Source organism: Triturus cristatus, chromosome 1_2 (genome assembly GCF_964204655.1).
Source record: "Triturus cristatus chromosome 1_2, aTriCri1.1, whole genome shotgun sequence".
NCBI lineage: Eukaryota > Metazoa > Chordata > Amphibia > Caudata > Salamandridae > Triturus > Triturus cristatus.
Window position 1 is genome coordinate 1,101,285,097 of NC_140580.1, and position 17,967 is coordinate 1,101,303,063.

Sequence of the window (17,967 nt, forward strand, 5' to 3'; positions counted from 1 at the left end):
TTCAATTGACATGGCAATGCCAACCCTTCTGGTTTTATTAAAAATGACTTTGATTTCAGATCTCCTAGCATATGCTTAGAAGCCCCCTTACAGAGGCTTGTCACATCACAAATCAACACTTCTATTGTACATTGCTCTAAGTGGGACATTCCACAAAGGCTTGCAAAAATAAAAAATAAAAACAGCTTTGTCAACTACTTACCACTAGTAATAGGGCCACTATCACAGTATAAGGCCAACTCAAGTTCTCAATAAATTATTCCCTTTCTCAACCCTTGGTAGTGGGCAGGCAGGCTTAACTTAGGAGACAGGTGTGCAAAGCATTACCAATATATTAAATAAGTAGGACACTTCACGGAATAAAAATCCAACACCAATTAATAAAAATAGGAAATATTTTATGAATAAAATAACACCAAAACAACAAAGATCTAATGTAGGGTACCAGAGATATACATTTTTGAAGAATGAACACTTTCTAGTGCCTAAAAGCCAAAAGCTCCACTTTGGGAAATCCAATCGTGATTGCCTGGGACAAAGTAAAAGTTTCAGGCTGACCGTGATGGAGCATGGTTCGGATACAATGAGCGGGAGGGCCCAGTCAAGTTTTTACCTTCCGACGCGGTCACTTTGTATGGAGCCGTTTCTCTTGACGTCAAGAGAGCCTCTTCAGTAGGCGAGGTTTGGGTTCGATGATGACCGCTTGCTTCAGTGGGATGCCTCAGACAATTTCTGGATGTCTCCTCCACGACTAAGAGCTCCGGAGCTTCAGCGGCACAAACCTGAATTTCAGACCGGGTCGCGGTTCGAAGTCGCCAGCTTGACTCTCGATTACAGGTTGGTTAACTTAGAGCTTTTTACCAAACATTCTCCAAATGACCTCAAACTTATGAATCTTCTTCCAGAAGTTCCTTTTGGGGTTTCAAAGTGACCACAACACCAATCCAAGGTGCCAGAATCTCTGAGCTGTTCTTTGGGACGCTGGGACTACAGTTCTCACAATGCACCTTGTCAAATCCTTAACTGTCCAGTTGAAGGTGGTCAGCTGGGTTCTTTCGTGTTGGAGATGATGCAGGTGGAGTTCTTTGAACCTGTTGCTTTCAGTGTGTCCACTCCTTCAACTTTCACAGAAAGGCAAAATCATTTTTGGGTTAAGGACCAAAGTGTGCAGCAGGTGTAGTCCTCTCTTGCACAGTCCAAGGGTCCAGAAGGGCAGTCCTTCTTCTTGTAGTTTCAAGGCAGGGATCGAAGTTGCTGGGCAGCTCTCCCATATCTATCCAGTCTTCTGGGGTGACAAGCGGGGGGGGGGGGCACCCCTAGCCAATGGGTACAGAGTGCCATCCTCAGGTATGACTTCCTCCGAATTGTGCCATTTTCTTGTCCAAGAAAGCAATTTTCGTTAATATCCAAAACAGAGACAATCTCTCCTGAAGCTCAGGGTCTGGCTACCCCAGCCTACCGGTGTGGCAAGCTTTCCCTAGCACTCCCCTTCCAGCCCCTCTGCTAATTCAATTGCTGGGGCTCCCACCTGGCTGGGGGTGCAGGGAGTGGGGCCGGGTCCTGTCCTAAACTGCCATTCCCTCTCTGAAGACCAGTTTGGCTAACCAGCCCCCTTCCTGTCCTGTGCTTGGCAGCAGTAGTTCTCCCACCAGCTTTCTCCTTTGTCTCCATGCAGGCCACTTCACACCTTATTAGAGCAGTTTGACTTTGTCTGTCAAAGGCTGGCCAATCAGGAAAGACTCCAAACAACCAAAGGACCTGATCAACAGGGGCTTAATCCACTTTTGTATATAGGATTGAGATACCCACCTAGAAATGTCTTAGTTTCCCTCAATCATTCTAGCCCACAATACATTTTTTGTATTTATAAAAAGACTTTGTTTTGTCAGTCACTGCATGTTGCAGACCAATTCAGGATAGACCCATCCTGAATTGGTCTGCAACATGCCGTCGTTTTTAACTTTGAGTAAGCTCACGAGTGTCGAATAGAATCGGCATCTGGTATATGCGAGTCCTACCTCAATTTTAATTAGAGATATTCTTTATCTCACAGTAATACGGGGTCTCTCTTCTTTTTTCTTGTGAGATACACAAACACTTTCTTTACCTTGATTGTTTGTACTGGACACTTCTTCTGTTTTCACAGGTGAGATAGCTACCAATGATGAGAAACGTGTGCACAACTGGTGAGAACCAACCAGTAAGCGCCTCCGGGGTAGCGCACGTGAGGTGCTATCTCACTTATACACAATTTTGTGTTGTCTATACACCTGTAGAGTTGGGGGTATACTTGGAGTGAAGCGACTGACAAACCAAAGTCTTTTTATAAATACAAAAAATGTATTGTGGGCTATAAGGATTGAGGAAAACTGAGAAATTTCTAGGTGGGTATAGTAAGTTGAATACCCACCTTCAATACTATATACAAAAGTGGATTAAGCCATTGTTGATCAGGTCCTTTGGTTATTTTTGAGTGGCGGGCGACCTGATTAATTTTCCCTCTTTAGCTCCTTATTGTGATGGGTCAATCAGGAAAGGCTGCCAGAAGGGTGGATTTTGGCACAAAAGAAAAGCAAATTCTGTTACTTCTTTTCTGTCATAGTTATATTAAATCAAACATTGGCACGTTTTGGGATTTATTCTAACTATCTTAAACACTTTGAAGTATCTTTTTAGCTAACTTCTGTCAATAGTTAGACTTCATTAATATTTAATAAAGCCACCCCATGTTAGCCTATGGAGCTAATGCACTGCAATGTGGGAAAACTGAATTGGCAGTTTTTCCCTCACCAGGATATATACAACATGTTTTATAAAGTCCCTGCTTATAGTTACAAGGCACCATACCCCTGGGGCACCAAGGGGGAACCTTGGAGGTGACATATGTAAAAATAAGATAGTTTAAGACTTTGGAAGTACTTTTAATTCCAAAGGCATATTTGCATATAATTTTGTTTTAAAGGAAGCCTGCAAAGCGGGGCTGTCTTTAAAATGACAGCAGGTAACACAGCAGTGCACACTTCAGTGCATTAAATCTACTGGGCCTCTAAACCTAAATGTCCTACTATACACACTAGGCTAGGGAGTTACAGGTAGGTTGTCAGAACCAATTGTAATTATACCTAATTACCATGTGTTTTTTGCACAGAACACAGGCCCTGGGTCTGGTTAGCAGAGTCCAGGGCACAATCGGAGTCAGAAAACCAGTATCTAGTAGTCAAAATGGGAGCAAAAGTGGGGGACACTTCAAAAAGTCCAGGTTTCTCACAATCTCTATTCTACTTCTCGTTGAGGCTCCAAAGTGCTTTACTGAATGGTGCCGAGATGGATCTCAGTTGAGTTAAGCATTTGAGAAAAGCCATGTCCTAGTTCTCTTCTCACTATGATTGCTGCGGTTTCCTATCCTCTGTAGGAGTGTTTCCTAGAGCTTGCACATCTGTACTGAGAAGGAGCTATCACCTGTCTGAAATTGTTTGGTAAGTAGGGGATTATTATTCTTGGAGCCACATTTGATCGAAGGAATCCCCTTTGCTACTAGATCCCAAATTCTAATACAAGAAGGTTGTCCAATCCCATGAATCGCCTGGTGTGCAATCCAATACAAATATGCAGAATAAAGCAACATTCCTCGAGACATAGATCAGCAGGCAACTAGACACCAATATACCTATGCCAACTAACAACCAGGCACCCACACAAACAGATTGACAGACATGTTACGTTGGTGCATATATCGCACTCCATGATGCTCTAAGGCCCTCTCATAGTGCTAAATGAGACAAGAGAGAGTAAACAGAAGGGACATAATGGGTGTAATCCTGCAAGTAGTGATGCAAAACATAACCCCCAAAGCAAAAATTTACCTGCTGCTGCGTACTTTCATCAATCTGACTGCATTCCCACTCATGGTCAACGTCTGGTCCCCTTAAGAACTCCAACGCAGCCAATGCTTCAGAGTATTTATTCTGCTTCAGTAGAAACCGAGGTGTTTCAGGCATAAAGCACATGAAGATCAACATAAAAAATGGAGGTGCACAGCACAGGACAGCTAGCCAACGCCATCCAAGTCCCATTCCTAAACAAAAGTGGGAAACCATGAGATACAGATAAAACAAATTGAAAATGGACTGTCTGGTAGACAAGCCAGATAGGTTATATCAGGTTCTGAAGAGTGAGTCAGCAAGGAATCTTGTAAAATTCCGTACTGCACACTGAGTAGTCTACAAGTGCTTTTAGGCTGAATATAATTGAGTAAAATAGATAAGCAAACTAAGCGCAGAGCAGTATTGTGCTTTAGTTTTGCAGGACAAAAATATTTATCAAATGGAGAGGTCATGATTAAAGCTCTTGTCTCCTGCAGCAACAGATAGAATGTAGACACTTGTCCACACCGCCCAAAGAAGAATTTCAGTTCATCAGTGGATGGTAGGTGTGCAATAAGGTCTACCAAAGTTCAATTGAACTCATCATGAGCTACTAATATTATTAGTTTTCTAATTGTGATCACATGAGATAAGATTACATTAATGGCCACCCCATGCAAGATTATCATCAGTGCTCACGTCAGGCCATCAGGCAAGATTGCCAGCAGCAATGTAAAAAAGCTTTATGAATTCAGAATACCTCTAAAAGGGTAATACGTAACATCTAGAGGGGCAATGTACAAAGGTGATAAGTCTCCCCAGCGCCACCTGATTTTATATGACAGAACATAATGCGCATTACCAAAGCGCATGTTTACCATGAAGGGTATTGTGGAGCTCAAAGGATATATGTTTATTGTTACCCAGCTCACTGGTTGGAATGGTTACATTGGAAATTCAGCCATATTTCTCCAAACATCAACCTATGAGTTGTGAAAATATAGACAATTTCAACTCAAATACACGCTTTTTAGTTTTGAGAGATATATAATATATATATATATATATATATATATATTATTTCAACTAGGCAAAAGCTTCCAATTTATTAGGCTGGGATGCCCATAGGAGAGCTACTTACAGATAGCTGGAGAGCTGCCAGTAACTAAGGAGCTACTCTTTGGAGAAGCCTGTTATGGAGTAACATCAGTTTAAAACAGGAAGCTTGGGTGAATATTCTTAGTTGACAACATGCAGCAGAATGTTCTTTAGTTTTCATGTGTGAAGAAGGCAGAGAATCCTTTCATGCATGACCACTGGAATTATGGGGATGTGGCGTTTTCTGCATAACTAAGCTTTTGCCACAGTTGTACCCACTACCTGCTGTATTCATTCCAGATTTTATTTTTCAATTGTTTCTTATGAAAACAGATCCAAAGTTACCAAACAACAGTCCATGCATGGTACTACGCACTGGCAGACCCTTTGAAAAAGTTAGTATTAATGTGTGTTAAATGATGGAACAGCAAAATGATTCTGCTATGGAATGTGTCTTGCCTTTCTTGCCGTTAGTTTTGGTGAATAATGTTGTTCTCAACTGACACATAATTCCAGTGGCTCTGCTTACACGCAGCCTAACGCATTAACTGTCATTTGATTCTTTTTGAACGTTGAGAGACAACAGTGGTGGACTGAAGATTATGAAATTGAAGGACAGCTAACTTAATTGATGGCCTTAGGTGCCATCATACCATCAGTACACAAGTGCTGAGTGAAAACAGATATTTAAAGCAAAGGTGTGGGAAACAGACTTGTGGGGTAGGCCCATGACTTGGGGAACGCATGAAGAGTCCTGGATATGCCACATCTAAATGTATTAATTGCAGTAAGAAGAGAGCCAAACAGTGGTAGGGTCAGAAGGCCAGGACGTGATGTGGAACTGGAAAGAGAAGAATGACGAGGATCTGGAACTGACCATATGGTTTAAATGCAAAGCATCTGCCATGGTCTCAAATGGAAAGATCAGTGGCGGCTCCTCCGCTAAGACAGAGGAGCGTCGCCCCACTGCTATTCAGTAGTGTAAGAATAAATAAAATGATAACTCAAAGTTATTATCATTTTATTTTTTCTTTTGCAGGCGCAGCAGCTTTGGGAAGTGTTGCGGGGCTGCTTTGCTGAAGGAGCAGGGGAGAGGAGGAGTGGTTTTCCCTCCCAACGTGTACATGAATGCTTGGCCGGCCAAAAATGAATGCGCACATGGCATGCTGACCACCCAGGCTGCTTTACAGGCTGGGTGGAGAACATGCCCTGGTCCCCATTCCCTCTCATCACCAAGCTGCATTGCAGCGTTGGGATTGGCTCAGGGGAGCCTGGGTGCTTCCTGGGTCCTTTCTGTTCCGGCCGGGGGAAGGAATGGAGAGACGCGACGAGGATGCAGCGACGCAGACAGGAGGTAAGTTTTTAATTTGTTATTTATACCATTCTAATCTACTCTGCACCATTGCACGCTACACCACTTAACGCTAGGCCATTACACTCTATACCACTCCACGCAAATTCACTCCACCCTGAACCACTACACTCTACGCCACTTCACTCTACTCTGAAACAATCTACTCTACACCACTGCACTCTAGGCCACTCTAATCTTAACCACGGAACTCTGCGCCAATGCGCTATACTTTACATCACTGTACTCTATGCCACTGCTCTCTACACCACTACTATACACCACTGCAATTGCAATCTGACACTATACTCTGCAACACTGCATTCTTCACCGCTGAACTCTAGGCCATTCTCCTCTGCACTGCTCCATGCCACTGCACCAAGCTATACCAAGGCACCACTCTGCGCCATGCCACACCACGCCACGCCACTCTAAGCACCACTCCATTCTACGATGCTGCATTGTTTGCCGTTGAAATTAACACCACTGCACTCAAACTGCACTCAACGCCACTTCCCTCTGCAACACTAGGCCAATGCACTCTACACCAGTCTACACTAAGCCACTCCACTGTACACCACTTTACGAGCCTCCACACTATGCCTCTCCAACACTATACCCCACTCTTCGCCATTCCACTCTATGACACTCCATGCCACTCTCCTCTGCACCGCTAACTTTCAGCCATGCTGAACAGCAGCCACGTTGGCGTACAACATAGCTAATACACATTAGCAAAGCCAATAGCTCTTGCACATGCAATACCTATTGACTTTGCCAATGTTTGTTGCCACTGGTGTGGGCTTGTAAAGCTTTTGACAGTCCCGACACTTTCCCTATGGTGCCAACATTGCAACTGCAGATTCATGTTGGATTAAGTTGGTAACAATCGGTCTTAATCATTGAGCTACGGGAATATGATTTTGATGAGGTTAAGGTTGGTCTGATTGCTTATCCATCTTTTAAGTCAATAGGCAATCCCTTGCAGTAAGTGCTGTTGGGGACTGCAAGAGTCGTGTTGGATGCATGTGACAAGTTTTGATAGAACTACTTAACGTGGTCTTTTTAACCCCTTCCCTGCTCATGACGGAGCCGCTCCGTCATGAGCCACGGTTGCCGTGTGCTCATGACGGAACGGTTCCGTCATGACACGCCCGTTGGCGGCCGCTCCGCCTACGCGGCGCTGTTTCCCCGCCTGTGCGGGGGGACAACGAAACTGGGCGGAGTCATGACGGAACCGTTCCGTCATGAGCACAGCCCAACCGTGGCTCATGACGGAGCGGCTCCGTCATGAGCACAGCGCCACCGCGCTGCCCCCCCGCACACCCCAGCACCGCGGCGGAATTCCCGCCGCGGTGAAAGGGTTAAATGCCCCAGCTCTTTAGGGTAAAGGAAACACAGCCAGCCTTTTGGACACCATATACAATGGTGCTCCTAATATATGCTTCTCTGCTGGAACAATCAGTTTTGTTACATAATCTACACAGCAACTGTAGAAGTCACAAGTGGAAAACATGTTGGACCATGACATTTTCCCCCTCATATATAGTGCAGTAATTGGGAAAATCAGAAGTCCAGCACAAGCATTAACAATGTGAGGTATTTCCGGCTACAAGCAACACATCTGCCCTTCCATTGCTTGCTCAAGAATCAGCGAATGTAGATTGTTCACTGTAAGGAGAACAAATAATGAACTTGACGTGATAGCCTTCAGGAAGTACCCACGTCACTAGAATTCCCCAAATACCTGCTATATATGCTCCTAATATTCCAGTCACGACCATCAATTGAACGCACGACCCTAACGTCCCTCTAACCCTTGGGTGGGCAGTTTCAGAGATATAAACCTAGAATGAAACAACAAACAAGTAAATATAGGTCACTCAAATCGCAATTATAATTAAGAACTTGCTCACACTGCTGTACAAGCGTGCATTTGTTTTACATTCCCAACCGTTTAGTGACCGTCTCACCTTACAGTAAAGACTACAATGTCCAAATATAACTTTTGTGATCTAAATTAGATAAGTGTAAATCATTTGTTACGAGAACTATGACACCAAAACAATCTTCCTGTGTTTCATTCTACAAATTGCATCTGGATATTAAATATTGCATCACAACTACTTGTACATGCAACTGAATACTCAGCAAATGGGACACTGCCACATAATGCTTCCACAGTATTACAAAAAGAGCCAAATCATCAAACCATGGTGAGGACTTGTTGTTCGATGACAGAGAATGGAGTTAAATATTTTCCTGTCAATATCTGTAGAAAACATATTGTTAGAATTTTTAGACGTTCACCCTAGATATTTGTTTTTAATGGCAAGGAGATCTTATTTCAAAAGTAATAATCTTGGGGCCAGATGTACGACCATTAAGTTTAGTGAGCCGCATATTGCGCAAAATTGTGACTAGCAATTTGCGACTCGCTAAACTTAATGTACAACAGTGTCTCAGACACTGTTTGCGATTCCCAATGGAGTCGCAAATTGTATGCCTCACGAATATTAATAAGGTTGTCGCAATTTGCAACCCCATTGGGAATGGCTAGCACTTCGGGGGATGGTGGCCTGCTGGGGTCAGCAGACCACCATGTCTGGGACTGCTTTTAAATAAAGCATTTTTTTTTTTTTTTTTTAAATGCAGCCCCTTTTCCTTAAAGGAAAACAGGATGCATTTAAAAAAGAAAAATGAAAAACTTTTCAGTTTCATTTTTTAAGGGCAGGAAGTGGTTCCAGGGACCACTGCCTGCTCTTAAAAACTATTTACGCACCCATTCACAAACTGCGAGTGTTTTGCGGCCACAAATGCAGTCGCAAAACAACAGTACATGGCATGGTGACTCGCTATTAGGAAGGTACGCCCCTTCCTAACAGCGAGAGTTGCAAATGCGCAAATCAGTGACTCGCAAAATAGCATTTGTACATGCCTGGAACCTTATTTGCAGTCACAAACGGGCGATCTCCCGTTTGCTGCCGCAAAAAAGGGTTGTACATCTGGCCCTTGGTTCTGTGTGCGTTTGTATTTATAATACTAATTGTTAGAATTTACTGGCTTAACCAGCCTCCTACAAGCAAGCCCCGGACTCCTTGGTGCAGTAATTCCAAAGAGTCAAGGACGGTATAGCATGCACTGTCTCCCTTAAACACACTCAAAATGACTTTACCTGGCAGGTAATAGACCAACCTTGCCTCCCATTGAGGTGTGGTGATCTCATGCAACTACTCCTTCGGTGTGGATTTCACTTTGCGATTCAGTTAACAATGGCCTCAACGCACTCGATGAATGAGACAGCATGGTTACTACATGAATATTATGACTGGGTTTCACGTATTCCAATTGGGCTTCCTTATACTGTAGGTTTTCCTTGAAAACATTTCATTATTACATTTTCGATTTCTACTGTATATATGTATTTTTCCTTCAACAGGACTATTTGGTTTGTCTGATGGTTTGGTATATTAAAACTAAGTTTAACCTTGTATTCTTATGCACTATGTATTGTAAATATACTTAAACCAATTAGCCAAAAAATGTATAATTTGCATCCGAATCAGAGATTATAGCCATTCTTGGCGGTCAGTTTCCTTGGAACATTCTGTCTCTGTGGCTTTTTCCCCTCCAGGTCACCCCTGGGCTCCTTTAATATACTTAGTCCCCCCGGGGCCGCTGCATTTTCCCCGATATATCCACCATGATCAGGTTGTGCTCTTATGTGCCCGGGTTAGGCCCATGTACCAACGCTGCACATTTTCTTACATTGTCCTCTTTCTGCACAATGACATTTTACTGTGACCTTTTGCACATATTTGCATGCATGACTATGTTGGATTAGTTTCTCTGAAACTGCTTTGCTTACATATCTGTCTTCGCGCAACAATATCATGATGCCTCAAACACCGAGTACAAAGCCTTTGCACACGCTGTGTAAATGTCATTCTATCTTCATCCATGGGGCAACAGGGCTATCTGCATACCCATAACAATGCTTATCTGCTTATACATTGCTAGGATCCTTTTGTATGATAAATAAATAAGCATTTCCAGGGGTTAGACACAAGAGACGCTTCGGCTGGCATCGAGAGGTCCCTGCATGCTGAGGCGTCACCAAGCAGCTGCCTAACATCTCCGTGATGGGAGTCCAGTTCATGACCAAGACGGGGTCTTACATTCTGTCCCACTAGGTAATGGGGTTGGATCATCCTGTGGCTCTAGTAATACATACATACACATACTCTAGATGTACATAGAGTAGGGATTGCGTAGTAGGAGTAGGTCTGATTACCACCTTGTTTTATATGCCATCATATATGCACTGTTCTTAGCACCATTGTGGAACTATACCTGCCATTTACTATTTTGGTGCTTATAATCACTTTCATATGCTTCTGTCTACTAATTATCATAGCACATGTATTTTATACAAGAATAATGTTGGTTCAATAAATTCATTGAAGAACGTCCCATTGTGTTTTCTTTGTATATTTCTCTGAGAACAAGAGTGCACAAGTGACTGAGCAAAAGGGTTCTAGATGTGTTACCACTATCCCCAAGGGGTCAGGGTTGCCATGTTCAGTGGTTGCCAGAAGCCATTCACACTCCCTGTTTGGATTAGGGTGGCTTGTGGTGGCACTGTGAGCTAGCTGGTCTCTTGGCCAACATATACTACGGGAGTGCATGGAATCAGTCTAAGCACCTCACCCAACATTTATGTTGCCCACAAATGTGCAGATCCTACAGACTGGTGGGAACTACACGACAGCGCTCTAGTGTTTCAGACGTATCCCACGTCTTGTAGCTCTTTATACCCCTTTCCCCGAAGGCAGCTCTTTGTTCCCTTCAAGAACCAAGCAAATTTCTTGAGGGCATTTTTAGGCTGAAAGACCTTGCTTATTTTTTGCCACCATTTAGATTTCCAATTAAGCCCATGACATTCCATAAAACAATAATCTACCTGGCAGCCAACACTTGCGCCGGTCATCTTTATCAATAATCCCACCTCCTTTCTTTTCCCGAAGTTTCATTTTTGGGTCAGTTTAGGCGTGGTCACATACCATGAAAATACTGCCATGTAGGGCCATTGCCAGTTTTTCCTAAACCAATACATGTGCTAATGGGGACAGAGTCATAAATATGAAAATGAATCAGTTACACCGTCTTTGCAAAATATAGTTAATCAGTCTCTGAATTGAAACAGCTAACTCCTTTACATCACCTTTAGGTTCTTCTCACAAAGCTCATTAGACCCCAATCTTGCCTTCTCACAGTTTTCAAACTAGTTTTTCCATTGTGGTCAGCTTGTTGAAATCTGCTTCCTCTGTACAGCACAAAACAGCAATAATTTTAAAAGTGAACTTACTCTAGCCAGTTCCAACAGAACAACCACTTTCCTCTTAGTTACGTAACTTATTGATGAAGTCACACATTCTCCATCTCTTGTCCAGTTGGACTGACAAAGACATGCCCCAAAAAAGTATAGGCTTCCAAGCATAAAGAAGTTACACATGCCATGGATAAACATTACTATAAAAATATGCTGAGGACTAGACAAGTTTGAAAAGACATGCCATTGACTGAATGACAATAAGTAAGAGAGGTGGCGAGGTGGAGACAGAGTAATCCTGCCAAGATTGGAACAGAAATACATCGTTAGAGTTAGAACAAAAGAACTTTGTGTGTTTAGCTATAAATGAGGATCTTCATATACATCTGTAATTCGATTAGAGACCTGTTCAGAAAATCATGTAAGAGACAATTTATCCACTCTGGACATGACTGATGTGAAGAAAAAAATAGATAGACCTGGAGGTGATTTACTCTTTACTGAACCACATCAGATAAGTTAATACACACTAAAAACAAAGATTGTCCTACTGAGGGTAGATATAATGATGGATAAGTATATAATTTAGTTCAGGCTATTTCCTTTAACACTGCACTACTATCACACAGTTGATTAATCAGAGACTACATTTCCTAGTATTCATCTGCTACACAAGGAGTGTGAAGCATAATATAAGATACTGGATACTTTTGTTAAATAAAATTGGAAAGGTACCCCCCACAAGTGCCATTTTGTTTCCTTCGAAAGTTTGGAGAAATTGTAAAACTATATAATGGCTAACTGTGCAATATAACATTGAGGGGTTCTGGGGCCATTTTAAACCATGAGGCCGAAGTCACAGTGGTTTGTAAACGTCATCAGAACCCCGGAATGCCAATATACACCATATTACACATGATAACAGCTATGTATTTTTAGATTACATGTTTATTTTTGTGTGGTTAGCTTGAAACAATTATTTTCTTGAATGCGCAGCTAACAATGAGCACTGATTGGAATCGTAATGTTTAAGCTTTGTTTACCTTTCTGAAATAAATTATCAATATAATAATGGCCAATGGGGTGTGGGTCAGTGGATTCAGGAAATTATGTGGCTACACTATTTACCACATAATTATGGATTTATTGCATTTGCAACATGATGTACCTTATAAATTGCGAAATGTGCGTATTTCACTGAAAGTCTTGTTTCATCCTTAAATGGATAAAAATAATACTAACAAAGAATGTGCCAAATTATTTGCAGATTTCACCAAAGATATTCTTTCTATCACAAATGGATAAAAATACTAATAAAAATGTGGCTCCTGATTTTCATTCTTGCTGCATAATTTGGTCCTTCAACCTATGAAATCCATGAAGGCCGGGAAATGTTAAGGCTAGGCAACATTGTTTGGAGGTTGTCATCCAATAATGAAATACGTATTTAACAGGCAAGTGTGAAATATTTTCGGTATTTCATAGTTCCCAGTGAAATATGAGTTTTTAGTTCAATAAAAGCACCACACGTACATATATACATACATGTATATATATACATACATGCTTGCATTAATGTAAATGCTGTTGGTTGTTTGGAATTATTTATAGGTCATTTAACATTAAACTCCTAGATATATTGTCACGAATTAAGAATGTGCCATCGCACTGTAGTGAAGATCGTTATCTACCTATGTACAACGCTAAGTTAGCATAACCGCGTTAAATGTTAGAAAGCCATCTTCCCGCTTTTGCTGCTTTTGCACATGACACTGTAGTCACATGTTATTAAATTGAGAAATGGTTACTCGACTTTGCTTCACATGAGAACTGTCTGTTGTTAACATCCTAAACAGTGAATAGCGACCTTGGTCTGTACACAGTGTAACAGAAACAGTCTGGGTCGCTAGACGGTGCATGTTGTTGAGTTCAGGTTGATCGGCCCACTAGTTTAGCCATAACACGCACACAGCTGCAAATACCTGAAAGTCGAATGCTTTTAATATTGCAGTGTTACATGTTTTCAACACATTCGGAAGAAGAGCGTTCCTAGGAGCAGAGCATAGTTGATCCTGTGATTTGAACTCTCTGAGCTGATCTATACGGTATGGGGTTCCCCATTCATGCCTAGAGACCTTTTATTAGTCTAATAATACTATTAGTGTGTTAGAGAAAGGAAGGTGGCCTAGGGCCACTGTCATTTTAGTATGATTGCTCCTTTCATTTTCTATGGTATTGTAACTATGCTGATGGTTTTGATTTTAATCGTTTGTCTGCTAATGTTAGCGAAAGTGCTGCATATTAGGACACGAGGTTTATAAAATAAACTCTTTAAACTTTTCCCGTGTCCCTGTTTATTCTGTTGTGGACTGGTACGAGAATAATTACGAAAAGGTGTTTCTGATTCCCACCATTCCTGAGAAATATACTAAGTCGCTTGTTCTGGGTTGTCTATACATTGGGACCGCCAAGCTAAACCTCGGATAACGAATGGGACACTGATGCTGGCCGGATAGGGGGTTCTGGGTTCTGAGGTGAGTTTTTGGTACACCGCAATTCACTGAGGGCCTGGGTTCCTGCGCATAGTTCTGCGCATAAGCAGAATCCCTGCAACATGGCTCACCTAACGTTTGGTCTATTGATTTGAGACGCTTTAGTAGAGCTTGTATTAGTCCACAACACCCTCGCTCTGGTTTCCGGATAACGGGAGTGACGGTTTAACCTACCTGTGTTTCGACTAAATAGGTTTATTCAAGCTTGATCATTAAAAAGGTTATATAATCTGAACCCTGGTGCTACTGATTTATTGTAGATTTACTGTTGGAGTTCTAATGGCGGTCGAGATTGCGGCTCATAGCCGAGCACCCTTGAAACGTCATCTGGCGAATTATGGGGTGTCAGACGATGGTATGGCTGTGATTTTTGTAGTAAGTGCCGGTGCATTGTTCCCGTTTGAGTTGTTCTACTCTTGGGTTACTTTGCCGGCCATAAGTGAGGAGGATGATACTTACCATAATTACACTCCCACGGTGCTTCCAGCCAACTATACGCCATATAAGACTCAAGAAATTCCTATTTCTGCTTGGCAGCATAACATTTGGTTTAATGGCGCCCTTCCCCATGCGGTAACACCGGCGAGAATGGGCCCTTTGTCAATACCAGGGGCCACGTGGCCGGTGTTGGCCGGATTGAATTAGGTATGCGGCTTGTCGGTGTCTTTGATGTGGTTGCTACCATGATATTGGGCAACCTCAAAGGGGATGCTATGCAGTTCCAGGTGCTTAATAAATTGGACGCAGTGGACGAAGACGACAAGCCGAGGGAATTCGCGAAAATTATCGCGATGGCCTATAAACAGGTTGGTCGTAGCGCTTTAGGGGTTAAGCCGACTGTGAAAAATCCTGATTCTCAGCAGACAAAGGCAAATTCGTCTGGTAAGGACGAGCGCCCTAACTTTCCTAAACAAAGTTGGAGGGCGAAAAAACAGGAGAAACAGCAACAGAAACAGGGGTCCCGTCCTGCCTCTCCCGTTCAGTCAAGTAGTGAACGCACTTATGATCTGCGCGATCGTGCTACTATTAAGTCACCTGATAGATTTCAGGTTTCTGAACAACGCTCTCCTCGTTCTTCACAGGAAACATCGGGTTCGCAATCCGGTGGCGGAGGCGCTGGGAAAAGTCGGGGTGCGCCGCAAGCACGTGAGCAGTCCCGACAGACTGACAGCAAAGGCAAGCAAGAAGACTCTGCACGTCAAAGACCCCCGTTTCAGAAGAAGAAAGTTGCTGCTCTGACAGCGAGGTATGCCTCAGATGGTACGGACGCAGCTTCAGAACCTAACATGGGCGCTAACACTGCTGGACAGCGCGGCGGAAGTTACAGTAGTGCGACAAGCAATGCGTCCATATCTGGTGGCGACAGCAACTGATATATTCTTGAATATTGAAACTGCTGACACTCGTGTGTCTCCCCCGGATAGACTATATAATATAGTCCTTCACATTGAAGGTGACATACGACGTACAATTCAAGGTTTCTTTTGGGATAATCTGACCACTACCTATGATATTCTGTTGGCGGAGGCAGATTGGCCCCCGGCTTTCGTTTTGGCTGCTCCTAGAGGGGAGGAAGTGATCCTCCCGTCCTTTGCGCACACAGTGCCTAAGGTCCAAGCTGATAAGTATGCAGGGGAATGGGCTCAGGTGCAAGCGCCTGCGTTATATCGGACTCAGGTGGGCTGGGATAAATTGTCCTCCGGCCATGAGATTCCGTTGCGGACTACGCCCCAGCCACAACCCCAATACCCCATGCGTCGTGAAGCTATATCTCACGTAGCATCTATCCTTGAACAATTGGAATATCAGGGAGTAATCGAAACATGTGTGTCACCTATGAATAATCCCTTATTTACTGTGACGAAACCTGACGGGTCGTACCGCCTAGTTTTGGATTACCGGTACCTTAACTCGCATTGCCGGACCTGTGCAGTACAGAACACCCACAGTTCGGCTCTCATCGATAGTCTCGTGAGAAAAAGGTTTAAAACCACACTTGACATTTCCAATGGCTTTTACAGCCATAACATGTCCTCTCTTAGCAGTGAGTGGACGGCTTTCACCTCTGGTGGCAAACAAAAACAATTCAAAAGATTACCAATGGGCTACAATAACAGCCCGGGAGTCTTTGCCGCTCGCGTGGTCTCCCTCTTGGAGGGTATAGACCCGGATGCGTACTCGTACGTGGATGACATTTATCTCACGGATGACAAGTTAGACCCGCATCTTCGGCGCGTTGATCGCATTATTGTTTTGTTTGCGGACTTCGGTTACAAATTCAATTTTGTGAAGTCGCACATAGCAGAGTATACAGTGTTGTTCTTGGGGTACGAACTCAACAATGAAGGTCGAGGATTGGCTCCGCACTTTCTAGAAAAGTGCGCATGCCTCCGTGCTCCTACTTCACTGAAGAAATTGCAATCCCTGCTGGGTTTTCTGAATTTCGGTCGAACTTATATCCCGGATTATGCCCAGCGTATCAAGCCGCTTTACGCCTTGGTACAACCTACTTTTACCAAATCCTGTTGGCTGCCTGAGCATTCAGCTATATTGCAGCTATTGCAAGCTGATCTTCTTGCTTCTAAGTACTTACTGACACGTGATAACCACACTAACCTGGTCATAAGAATAGTGCCCGGCGCAGTGGGTTTCACATACTTAACGTTCAATGAGGGCGACACCGTCCCCATTGCTTACAAATCTCACTTGTACACTTCAGCTGAACTGCGTTTTTCCGCTGTCGAGAAAGTTCTGACAGCAGTGCAGATGGCGATTCTGAAAGAACGAGCGCTGTCGGAAGGGAAACGCATGTTGGTGGTTACACCATATCCTGCTCTAGAGGCAGTGACGAAAGCGAGTGTACCGAATTCTAAAGCTTTGCATCCGAGGTGGATACAATGGGCTACTTCCTTGACCTCGCCGGATGTCACTTTTATATTTGACGCAGCACTTCAGACTCAGGAGTTTTTGCAGTATGAATTCGTTCATCCGACTTCTCTGTCCTTGCGCCCGCTCGAGGATTACCATTGTGTCATATACACTGACGGGTCTGTGGAACCCGCAACTAGATCAAAGCACGCCTATTCAGCAGCTTGCGCAATTGTAGTTGGTACTTTCGTAAATGGTGAATTCCTGTCCGATGTCGTGCACACGCAGTCATTGGGTGATTGTACCGCTCAGTTGGCGGAGCTTCGTGCTCTGGTGCTTGCACTGGAGTTTGCTGATCCCCGAGTCACTACTCTTATTGTGAGTGACTCCTTTTATTGTGTTCAATCTTACAATGTCAATCTGCATTTTTGGTCTCAGAATGACTACCATGATTCCAAAGGTAGCACTATTAAGCATAAATTGCTTTGGGTTCGAGTGGCAGATCTTAAAGAACGTCTGCCCCTCGTGAATGTAATTCACACTCTTGGTCACCAACGCGTTGGTGTCCATGCTGTCGGCAACAGCTTGGCTGACGAGGCAGCTAAAACAGCAGTGGCAACATAGTTGGTGGCAGCAGTTACAAGATCCAAAAGTAAGATCGATGATGACATCTTGGCAGCTATTGCTGCTACAGAGCAGGGCACGAAGCCGCCGAAGGGTTTCCCTGCTCGTTACCATTATCGCTTAAGTCCTGATAAAGTCCCAGTAGTGAGGATTAATGACGTTGGTGACAGATTGATTCCCAACGCGGACTGCAGACCTTCTTTGATATTAGCAGCCCAAGAGGGCATGGCGTCCGCGCATGCCGGCGGTGTGGCTACTGTATCTTTGCTACAACAACGT

General features: G+C 43.5%; 1 protein-coding gene across 1 annotated transcript in view; it reads right to left on the minus strand.

The window, feature by feature from the left end:
* The window catches only part of SLC2A8 (solute carrier family 2 member 8), a 100,878-nt gene that overhangs the window by 29,180 nt on the left and 53,731 nt on the right, over positions 1-17,967 (minus strand). The window contains exons 4-5 of the mRNA XM_085613712.1: positions 8,060-8,159; positions 3,864-4,075 (exon numbers count right to left, since the gene is read on the minus strand). Coding sequence (XP_085469838.1) covers positions 3,864-4,075; positions 8,060-8,159 — 312 coding nt within the window. The remainder of the gene's footprint in view (positions 1-3,863; positions 4,076-8,059; positions 8,160-17,967) is intronic.